At 38.9% G+C, this 11,640-nt stretch overlaps 1 protein-coding gene and 1 long non-coding RNA gene across 2 annotated transcripts; one reads left to right on the top strand and one right to left on the bottom strand.

Moving 5' to 3' along the window:
* Positions 1–960: 960 nt before the first annotated feature.
* Positions 961–8,214, top strand: LOC138005568 (CD209 antigen-like). Its single transcript, XM_068851776.1, has 3 exons — positions 961–1,029; positions 3,724–4,123; positions 7,658–8,214. The coding sequence occupies exons 1-3, from the start codon at positions 961–963 to the stop codon at positions 8,212–8,214; spliced, it is 1,026 nt and encodes a 341-aa protein (XP_068707877.1).
* A 563-nt stretch (positions 8,215–8,777) lies between these two features.
* On the bottom strand, positions 8,778–10,195 carry LOC138007359 (uncharacterized). Its single transcript, XR_011124033.1, has 2 exons — positions 10,163–10,195; positions 8,778–8,995 (listed from the first exon to the last, which is right to left on the bottom strand). It is a non-coding gene; the product is annotated as an uncharacterized lncRNA (long non-coding RNA).
* Positions 10,196–11,640: the final 1,445 nt, after the last annotated feature.

Below are 11,640 nucleotides of genomic sequence, written 5' to 3'. Positions count from 1 at the left end.
GGGGAACAAATTTGGAATTATTACGGAAATGTTGCGCGTATGTAAAATCCCCAACAATTCAGCTACCCATGACATGGTTTTTACGAGTCTCCTTCTTGCGGTAATTTATTCGAAAGTTTAACACTTTAGAAGAACGGAAACTGAACAGTCCTCAAAAATTAAATCAGCACAAAAATATTGATTGGTTGAAGATGTCATACAATTTCTCAGATTATTCCGTTCGAGCGTGCAGCTTTTCAAGTCGAGATTTTTCATGGTAACACACACCACCACATATGTAATACATAATCACTTCTAAAGGTGATACACGGTTCAACATTTGTTGATCAACAAATGTTGCAGCGTTGTTCAACAAATGATTTGAAACTGTGTTTGTTCATTTGCCATGTTGAATGTTGAAATATGCCCTTCAACACGTTGAAACGTTGTTGAACGATGTTGAGACCGAAAAACTAGAGATCAGCTCTATTCGTTCAACACGTCTCTAAGCAGAATCACTGCGGCGGCGGCTGGCAATAAAGAATCTTGAGCCAAAGTGCTGGCATTTTCGGGGAAGACAAATCGAAGAAAAGTTTTCTGTTAACTCGGAAATTAATCCGAACATGGAGAACGTGTTATCCGAAGAATGTCCTGAACGGCCTTTCCACCAAACACACACCTAAAAATTCATAATAGAGGTAAATTAAAAAAAGCTTTTAATTGTTTAAAGGATATTTTTCAACAACAATACACGCTATTACATGTAAATAAGTGTACAGGGTATTCTAGAATCTAGAATTCATTCGTTCATAGTTAATACTATGATTCGTTGCAAGCTAGCTCAAGTTTTTCTTGTTGATTAGACTGTTCACGGCCCCTAACTTTCACATTTAATTGTCGAGATCGAACTGCTCTGCGAATTCATGCCGCAACAAGATGCTGAATTGAGAACAACAATTTGAACTGAATGCGTCTACAGCGATGTTTGTGAATGTGAAGTGCAAGAACCATGAAAAGTTCCGCTTTGGCGATATCATGATTGCAGTTTTGGTAAAGTCACAAAATAAACCTCTTGAAAGGATGCCCATTAGACAATTACGTAAGGGTTGCAAGCCTCCCACGGCTTCGTTGTCTTCTCGCGAGTGCATATCGCACAGCAGGAGCTAACCAAAAGCAATAAAAGTCATTACCGAACTGAATACTCTCAAATCCTAACATAAAGATAGGTCTCTCCCTAAATTAGATTATTCCACTCTCTAGTTTTCTGTGTGCTTGTCTGTCAGGTTTATGCATTTTCGATACGCCAACAATACAATATCGCCACTCTGATTTTTGGATTTCACTAATTCGGTCCCCAAATTTCACCAAATGACAGCAGATTTCACCAAATGTCACGTTTTTATCAGATATCAACAGAGAGCCTGGAAACTAGGTTGCCGATCTTGTCCCCAGGGCCCGTCCGAACGTGGAAGGAAGGGGTCTAGAAACGAATATGATCATAGTGCTAAAACCCTCTATGACGTACATCACTCTATGGTCATAACTCATAAACTTGTATTAAATAAAGCAGTGAGATTAATTCACGAAGTTTATTAACAAATGTCTTTAAAAAAACTGAATAATGTTATTTACAAACCGGGGCTCCTCCTCTTCATTACGCACTATCAACTACGTCAACAACGTCATAGTTATAGAGAGTGATGGTTGAGACGGGGGAGTTCTGCTCTAAAGCATTGTTCAGTCGTGCGGTGTACCGGGAATAGCACTGTCCAAAACGCACTGTGTATATCAGCTCTTTAAACGGCGTCCAATTATAACACTCTTTATCCTGACGCACTAAGGTGTATACGTATACTGTATACGTAGACGTATACCGTAGTGTATACGCAGAGATCAAAAATAAATTTTGGAATAGTTGGGAATTTTATCGTCAAAAAAATATAAAAAATATAAATATAAATTTTCCAAATGGTCTGGATAGCACAAGTGTTACTAATATTTTAAAAAATAAACCACACTTTGAATTTTCGGAACATGTTTCGATGTTTCAAACATCATCTTCAGCAATAGAGAGTGTAACATTAAAATTTTTAACAAGATAATTCGTATATATATATAACTATAAATACAATGATTCTTTGTAGATTAAATGTTCGTTACAAGTACGTAAAATTCAACGAACCAACAATAGCGAACACAACTGACATAACGGTAAAAGTTTAAAAGTGTAATGCTAAACTGACATGATCAACTTGTTTGTTGAGTTCGGGTTTCAACCGCTCAATATGGAAGCTCTCCTTGATTTTGAGTTGATAGAAAGAAGTAGCATTATCAATAATTTTGAAGCAAGAAACATCACAATTATCGTGACGATTTTTAGAAGAACTAAGAATGCTTGAAAATATGAGAATTTTTGTCCCGGAAAAGGTGCTCATTTACACGTGTGTAGAATGCCTGTTGGTTTCACCAACGTAGCGAGCACCACAGCCCGCACAAGTAAATTTGTATACAACACGTGATTTAAGAGAATCCGGAATGAAATCCTTTGGACTAAAATGTTGCACAGTTTGAATGGAGAGAAAATTACTTTAACATTTAAATCCTTGCAATACTTGTTAATAATAGATGAAATTTCTTTCTGGTGTAAGTTGAATAGAAACGGATGTAAGGTAGTTTGTAAAAATGGTAGTTGGATACATCTGTTTAGGGGCTTCTTTTGTAGTAACATTTCTAAGATAACCTTGAACGGACTTGTCAATTAGCCAACTGGGAAACATATTACGTTTCAAAATAGTAGTTAGAGTATTGATATCGTTTTGAAAACCCTGAGTAGTGTTGTTAATTTTATATGCCCTGTCGATGAGAGTTTTAATTAACCCTAATTTGTACTGAAAGGGAGTAAAACTGAAATAATTTGTAAGTAGACCAGTGTAAGTCTTTTTTCGAAAAACAGAAGTGATACAAGAACATTCATTGTTACTTGATATCTGCTTGGATAATAATACATCTAAGAAAGGCAATTTGCCATCTGTTTCTGTTTCCATTGTAAACTTAATGTTGGGATGGCATTTGTTAAGGTATTGAAAAAACATATCTGCATCATGAGAATTTTGAAAACAACAAATAATGTCATCTACGTATCTGCGATAATATAATACTTGGGTACCGGTGTATTTTTCCAACCAAAGCCTTTCATAGTGACCCATGAAGAAATTCGCTAATATAGGGGCTAAAGGTGAACCCATTGCCACTCCATCTATTTGATCGTAAAAGCAACCATTGAATAAAAATGAGTGTGGCTAGTAGCAAAATTGAATAGTTGTTTAAGATGAACTTTACTTAGTTTTAGGTCAAGATTCATGTTACCATCAATTATGGCGTTGACAGCTAAATCAATCGTCTCAGATAAAGGGATATTTGTAAAAAGGCTAGTGACATCATAGGAAACTAGAAACTTGTCGCTGAAATCAAACTGTTGAATCTCTTGGACAAAAGAAAACGTATCTGTTGCACAAACTCTGAGGATATGTGGGGTTTAAGCAAAGAACAAAGATACTTAGCTAAGTTGTAATTGTAAGTACCTATAGATGACACAATGGGTCTGAAAGGAGGTGTGATAGTTTTGGGATCTTTGACTTTATGCAATTTAGGTAGACCATATAACCTAGCTGGTTGGGAACCAGTAGGATAACTTCTGTTCCTTTCACTCACAATGACACAGTTGTCAATATCTCCTCTTATAAGCTGTGTGCCGAAGAACTTGATATTCTGAAATTTGGTCTTACATTTGCCATAAAACCTCCGCATGTAAGCAAGAGTCAAGTATTCACGACATTTGAACTTCTCCATGATGACCTCAAGAGGCATCTTTCGGATAAGACCAAAGCCAATGAAGTCCGGAATGAGATACAGCATCCAGCCACCCGTTATGTGAACTCTTTCAAGCCTTCAATGAATGACTTAAAGAAACATAAAATACTGAAAAGACTGAAACATAACAAGGCCATCATCATCCTGAGACCAGATAAGGGGAACGGAGTCGTAGTTCTTGACAAGGTAGTTTACAATAAAGCTATGGTTGATTTGTTGAGTGACAATTCTAAATTTAAAAAATTGGAATCTGATCTCACTCTACGCAGGGAAGGTCAGTTACAGCGGTTTTTACGTAAACTTAAGAAAAACGGCCTCTTAGATTGTAACATCTATCGTGAAATTTATCCTACTGGTTCCCAACCAGCTAGGTTATATGGTCTACCTAAATTGCATAAAGTCAAAGATCCCAAAACTATCACACCTCCTTTCAGACCCATTGTGTCATCTATAGGTACTTACAATTACAACTTAGCTAAGTATCTTTGTTCTTTGCTTAAACCCCACATATCCTCAGAGTTTTGTGCAACAGATACGTTTTCTTTTGTCCAAGAGATTCAACAGTTTGATTTCAGCGACAAGTTTCTAGTTTCCTATGATGTCACTAGCTTTTTACAAATATCCCTTTATCTGAGACGATTGATTTAGCTGTCAACGCCATAATTGATGGTAACATGAATCTTGACCTAAAACTAAGTAAAGTTCATCTTAAACAACTATTCAATTTTGCTACTAGCCACACTCATTTTTTATTCAATGGTTGCTTTTACGATCAAATAGATGGAGTGGCAATGGGTTCACCTTTAGCCCCTATATTAGCGAATTTCTTCATGGGTCACTATGAAAGGCTTTGGTTGGAAAAATACACCGGTACCCAAGTATTATATTATCGCAGATACGTAGATGACATTATTTGTTGTTTCAAAATTCTCATGATGCAGATATGTTTTTTCAATACCTTAACAAATGCCATCCCAACATTAAGTTTACATTCAAACTGTGCAACATTTTTAGTCCAAAGGATTTCATTCCGGATTCTCTTAAATCACGTGTTGTATACAAATTTACTTGTGCGGGCTGTGGTGCTCGCTACGTTGGTGAAACCAACAGGCATTTCTACACACGTGTAAATGAGCACCTTTTCCGGGACAAAATTCTCATATTTTCAAGCATCTTAGTTCTTCTAAAAATCGTCACGATAATTGTAATGTTTCTTGCTTCAAAATTATTGATAATGCTACTTCTTTCTATCAACTCAAAATCAAGGAGAGCTTCCATATTGAGCGGTTGAAACCCGAACTCAACAAACAAGTTGATCATGTCAGTTTAGCATTACACTTTTAAACTTTTACCGTTATGTCAGTTGTGTTCTCTATAATATTGTAGGTTCGTTTGAATTTTACGTACTTGTAACGAACATTTAATCTACAAAGAATCATTGTATTGATAGTTATATATATATACGAATTATCTTGTAAAAAATTTTAATGTTACACTCTCTATGGCTGAAGATGATGTTTAAAACATCGAAACATGTTCCGAAAATTCAAAAGTGTGGTTGTATTTTTTAAAATATAAATATAAATATAATTTGTAACATAATTATATTTATAAAGGGTGATATTTCACCAGATTTGAGAGATTTCAGATTTCCTTCACCAGATCACCAGACTTGGACCGATTTCACTAGGTTTGGTGAAAAATCACCAGGAGTGGCAACATTGCAACAATACAAGCACAAAGGAACTCGTCCCCAGGGTCTTTTCGCTTTTTAAATTCTCGTCGTCGAATATTGCGTTAAGGCTTCACAAAAATCAGGCCAACTAAGAAAGCTTCTTTTGAATCTGAACTGTCAATAGATCACATTTTTCAACACATATCACATCAACGCTTAATTCTTGGTATTTTTCATTTCCAACGCACTGTCTCGCCAGAGCGTCGCTGATACTCACTGTTAGTGTCTTACGTAAGCGAGTTGACCAAGGAGTAGGCGAGTTCGGAAGTGAGGGTGAGTTCGAACGTAGGTGAGTTGACCTTTCGTGATTTATGGGTACGAGAGATGTTTTGAACATGAAAGTTTTCAAAATTGCACGAGCCGTAGAGGAGTGCAATTTGAGAACTTTCTAAACGTCAGGAGTGACCATAAACACGAAATGCCGCATTTCGACTCCCTCGTGGCACGAACAAGTCCATACATTTTTTCTTGCGGGCGACCAAGAGGAGCCTGCTATCCTAATCTCAACGTTGATTGGTATTGCGCATGCGTGACATGTAATCGACGGTTTAGGACACCGAGGACGATCTAGCGCATTCCTTTGGACTTCCACTAAGAATAAATGGAATTAAGAGGACGCGACTTTACTCATAATCTGCTATTGTTTGGTCTTGTAATCTGTTTTATTTTTTTTTAGTCTAAGTCATTGTTTTAATTGTTTAGTCTTCTGTCAGGATCCCATGACTAGGAGCCAACAACTTCCATACTAAGCCTATGTCACGGACCGATCAATTTTTAGACTACCTTTTCCCTCGGGAAAAGGCCGCTCCGGTCCGGTGACGCAATGACGTCAAGTTAGTTCCTGTGACTGGTCATCAGGCTCCCACGGGAGTCTCATTCGCGGGAAATTCAATCTAAAAATAAATCGGTCTGTGAAAACGCCCTGACGGGAATATAGGGCAGTTGTTCACTCCTCGTCATCCGCTCCGGCCTTTGTTTATGGCTTGGGTTGCGAGCCAGTCACATTATCTGTTACCAGAGCTGTTACATCACCCTAATTTTACCCAGAGTGTGTGGACAGTGTTGTTTCGTAGATCACGAGCTTTCAGAGTAATCAATATGACTAATTGTTACAGACCTTTACAGCTTAAAGTTCTCAGAGCATTTACAACGTACACTATAAAAGTCTCGCAATAGCATTCATTTCGTTCCAGTTCATTCATAAATTCCTCAAACAACATTAGTAAGTAAGTAAGCAAGTATGTCACTTTCAGTTATCCACATCCTTGCATACGGAACCCTCGCCCGCAGTGCGGAAATGGTGCATCTCTGTGCGCAAACGTCATTGCTGTCGATCTACCTTGTCAAAAGAACGCCACCAAAGTCTTTTTTCGCGAAGTTAGCAAAAATAAATACATTATCAATACAGTTTTGATGTCTTAGAAAAAGCACAAATAACAGCCAAAGCACAATAGCTAACGTTCGAATCGCCGCTCATCGCCAACCTCGTTTTGGCGCCAAAGTTTGTTGACAAAAAAATTGCCAAAAAACCTTTTAAAGTGGTTTTCTGGCCCTTTAATTGCAAGCAATTGACGTGGCGCCGGATAGCACAGTTTTTTCTTGCTTGCTGAGTTCTGATTGGTCGATTTAAATTTCAGTCGCTCTCACCGAATGCACGGAACCTATGGGCGGATATATTAAGGAATCGCAATTGCTTTCGATCCTAATGGGATGTCCTTCGGAACCGAATTCAAGATTACTGCAAGTTGTGAATGTATTCGTGAAAATGAAATGCAAGAGGAGCCAAACATATTTTTGATGTTTTCCCCAACGACCCACCCCCACCTCACCCCTCTCCCCCTCCCCCCGAAAAAAATTGTGGTCTTGATATGATGGCCATCTTGTTACTGTCTTTCTAAGTTGGGACACTTTGTAACGTTTCTGCATGCGCCTAAATGTAGATATAGAACCTCTGTTTCCTTAGTTTCATCCATCCTAGGAAGGAGAGGGGGAGGGGGGGGCCACATGTCGATCTTCTCCATTACACATTAAAATTCCGTAACTGTTGTGGTTATTTCTTTCGGAAAATTGCAGGTGCAGTAGCCATCCCAATTGGTCAGACAATTGCTCATGTTGGTTTAGTTAAAGACAGCATTTGTGGAAGTGGTGAGTGGTTTCTGTACAACAACTACTGTTATTTGGTGAGTGACGCCATCAAAGCAAGAAATGAGGCCCAACAATTCTGCAGCGACCATACGGCAGAACTGGTGAAAATTACCAGCCAAGAAGAAAACGACTTCGTTCTGGCTCTTGTAAGACAGAAGACACCCTCCATCCAACAAGTTTGGATTGGCCTACAGTATGTGTCTACCGCTTTCTATTGGTCTGATAACTCAGTTCCAACCTACACAAATTGGGCACCAAATGAACCCAACGGAAATGCTAATGAACCATGCGGCCACATGTGGACCAGACGAAACGATCATTTGCCTGCCAGAGCACCAGGATACTGGAACGACATTCGCTGTGATAAGCAGGCCAACTTCCCCAACGGTATAGTCTGCAAAAAGCTTCCTCTCCACCGAACCAGCTACGCTAAACGCCGAGAATTGGCGGATAGGTTATTCAGTGTAGCGGACGCAAAACAATGAGGTCATTATCGTGATAATTTCTATTAACTGCACAGTGTTTGTCTCGCACTTTTAACCATTTTCCTTTGACACCTACTTTTCAAATACACAATAAGGGTCTTTTAGTTTGCTTTGAAATAAAATAGCCTATGATGGATTCTGTTCCTTCCTTCACAAACTCTGCCTGTACGCGCGTCCGACAAACTGTTCAATCTTACTCAAAAGGTTGCTTTTTCACAAATTACAAACTAAATTAATCTCAAACTCTTATTCATGTTCAAATAACACATTCAAATAACATTTTCGAATCATAAAATAATACGATCGACTGATTTTTGCATCTTCAGCATTGGCGACACAGGTCTGTTGCCATTACAGAAGGCATTCTAGCCTGGGATCACGCTCCACAATTGGAGTTATGGAGCGAAAAGGAACATGGAGAAAAAAATATTGGCGAGTGAAGCGAGTCGAGCTAGAGACTGGGGGCCCCTTCCGGTTATAATTCCGAGTCCAAGTAAACTAAAGAAAAAATCCCACTAAAATTCCTTATGCAATACAATACTAAACGTAACCTGCCAACACTATCCATTACTACCAGTTACTTTATATAGTCTCACATGATTAATCGTAACTTAACGTTACTTCCAATCACTAGGTCTTATCCAAGGTTGTTAGGCATTACTGACCATTACTGTACATCGATCTACTTCGCTCGCCAAAGTTTCTCTTCTTCAGGTTCCTTTTCGCTCCATAACCCCAACTGCGGAGCCTGGTCCCAGGCTAAAGGCATTCTCCTTCATTCCTACATGAAACAATTTCAAAATTTAATCAGTTTCAGGAATTTTCTTCGGAATTATTTCTCTAAACACAGTCCCGTGGCCTTTGCTTATTGAAGTGAAGCTCGTCTTCACCCCTTAAAAAATACTCCAAAGAAGTTGATATTGAATACTCCATTTGAAATACTCCTATAAATCCAAGCCTTTATAAACTTTTCCACTTATAAAAAACACTTTTTACCATTTCGACTCGACTATTCGCGGTAGTTGATGAGCTGTACATGATAAGTAACCTCAGAGTTGACCTACGAACGAGATAGATAGAGGCATGCAGAAACTGTTTTGCATTCGTGTTTAAAATTCCCTTTGAAGACTTGTGAGAGTGTTGCATAGTGGGATTATTTGGGAAGACTGTAATCAAGAGACCTGCTTTACGTAAGCTTTACGTGACACTTATGCATCTATCAATGTTAAGCCCGTGAGGGCATGTGGGGGGAAGGGGGAAGGAGGACCCCAGCATATGTGGGGTATTTGACTTTTCAGAATAATTTTTGGTCAAAATCCCCACCGTGGGGCCCCAAATTTTGGGCCAAATCAGATCAAATATCCCCACCTTGGGGAAGTAATATCCCTGTTCTACAGGCGCTCGTAATCTTTATTCTTTGACGAAAAGCCAGGGGCACCCAACGTCAATTTTCGGAAAATATCTGTTCGGAAGACGATTTGAGATCTAGAATTTTCGGAACATTTGTTGTAAAATTTCTTGCTTGCCTGCCCGTCCTAGGATTTTCTAACATCTGAAAAATGGTATAATTGCCCACTTTTAACGGATTTTTACCCTAAAAAGGTCACCTAGAAATTTCGGGAGCCTTTTTTCTGGCTGAAATTTTCGAAAAGGTAAATTTTAATCCCTATAATTTTCGGATCACTAGACTTTCAGCTAGGAAATCCGAACAGATGAAAATTTTTAGGGGATCAAAATATGCCTATATCTACCGTTTAAATACTAAAATACGTTTGACAATGCTATGTCTAAGTGGTTTTGAACTATATTCTCGTTGGGTGCCCCTGAAAAGCGAGTCGATATTATCAACAATCCACACAGTCCTCACAAAGTAAGGTGTACCATCAATTTAATTGAAAATGAGTAATGAGAAGTAGTGTTTTGTGTAAATATAAAAACCAGTGCTTACCTCTATTAAAAACAGCTGTCTTTCAGGTTTCAGCTACTTCAATTCCAAGATGGCCGGCGCACAGACGAGCACATGGGACGATGTGACTTGATCCCATTCTTCCTCGCAAAAAAAAAACGTCCCCATCCTGGCACCCAGATTCTTAGTCAAGTTCCCGAGGGTGGGGAAGAGAATAGAGGTCAAATGGTCCACATATGCCCGGGTTCAGCTAAGCAGGCTAATAACCCCCTGGCACGTCCAAACACTAGGGCATGGACTTTCCGGTGTACGGTGACCTGTCCTTTGTGGTATACCATGCTTGGGAGGGTAAACGCTAGGAGATACCAGCTTCACAAAGCTACACTAAAACCGAAGGTTATGCAAGGATATGATGAGATGACTGAGCTTTAAGTGATAAAAACCGTCAGTTCACGTCTAGGAACGCAAATCGATTTGAAAATATATTTAAGCGTCGCCCTGAATTCCCTTATGAGATACAATTTGTGCGAATTCAAGGTCGTTTGGAATTTCGATTTGGTCACCTGAAAATGTGCTGTTCAAACCCTTTTTCGTTGCCTGATAGTATGTGACAGTCTCCTGTCAAAAAGGCCTGTCATTGAACCAATCACCATGACGGGAATCATCCATTGTTCCCCTTTGACTTTCTTTCGTTGACAGACTGTATTCACAGAGAGGAACATCGCTATAGAGAATTTGTCTTTGTGGTCAGTAAATCTCCGCGTACAATGAGTTTACGTTCCCCAGCTCTTCTTCACGCGTTCGTGCCTATCTTGAAAAGTCCTTTTAATTCGTTGATCCTTGGTATCGTCTAGCTTGGTTTTATTCAAAATTAAACGTCACAATGACATTTCCTACAAAATTATTGCAAGTGAATACGTCACTGATTGTAGAAGGACTAGATACACATTCTGTTCACCGAAAAGACAATTTTTTTGCGGTCAAACTGGAGTAGATAGCTCTCTCCAAATCGTTGAAAGAAATTGTTTGCCAGCACCAATATTTTCAAGCTTTCTTCTTCCCTCTAAACGTTCATGACAAGCGTCAATATTCTTTTACCGCCGCCTCGGCACTTGAAAACATGTACACTTGTTATAGCGGACAGCCGGACACCCTCAGCACCGTTTCCGTAATAGCGAGACTAGACCGCAGTAGTGGGCTGCGATAAAAATGACCCAACTATATTGGTTGATAAGTGTCAGGTACAGGGTGTACTGCTATGTTCTCTTTAGATTTCCAGTAGTGCACATTTACTTTGATTCATAATCATACAATATAAGTCAAAATACTGGTAACCGAGACTCCCGACATACAATAACTGTAACACAAACTGGCTTTAATGTGAAAAGTCTTCACTTGCTCATTTTAGGCACAATACTGGACGTTATCCTTAAATAATTAGGTTTGCAATGAAGAAGAAATCCGATTCATACAGTTTAGTTTGTGGTGAACTAACTATCCAGTATACTTTAATTGCTGTG

The sequence above is a fragment of the Montipora foliosa genome, chromosome 6 (assembly GCF_036669935.1).
Source record: "Montipora foliosa isolate CH-2021 chromosome 6, ASM3666993v2, whole genome shotgun sequence".
NCBI lineage: Eukaryota > Metazoa > Cnidaria > Anthozoa > Scleractinia > Acroporidae > Montipora > Montipora foliosa.
This window is presented reverse-complemented; position numbering and strand designations above follow the sequence as displayed.

What these genes read in the sequence shown, in the direction of transcription:
- LOC138005568 (XM_068851776.1), top strand. Translation starts at nt 961, where the DNA reads ATGTTTGTGAATGTGAAGTGCAAGAACCATGAAAAGTTCCGCTTTGGC. An exon ending in ATATCATGATTGCAGTTTTG is followed by an intron (nt 1,030 to 3,723) that starts GTAAAGTCACAA and finishes TCCTCTTATAAG; the next exon opens with CTGTGTGCCGAAGAACTTGA. An exon ending in TCTCACTCTACGCAGGGAAG is followed by an intron (nt 4,124 to 7,657) that starts GTCAGTTACAGC and finishes GGAAAATTGCAG; the next exon opens with GTGCAGTAGCCATCCCAATT.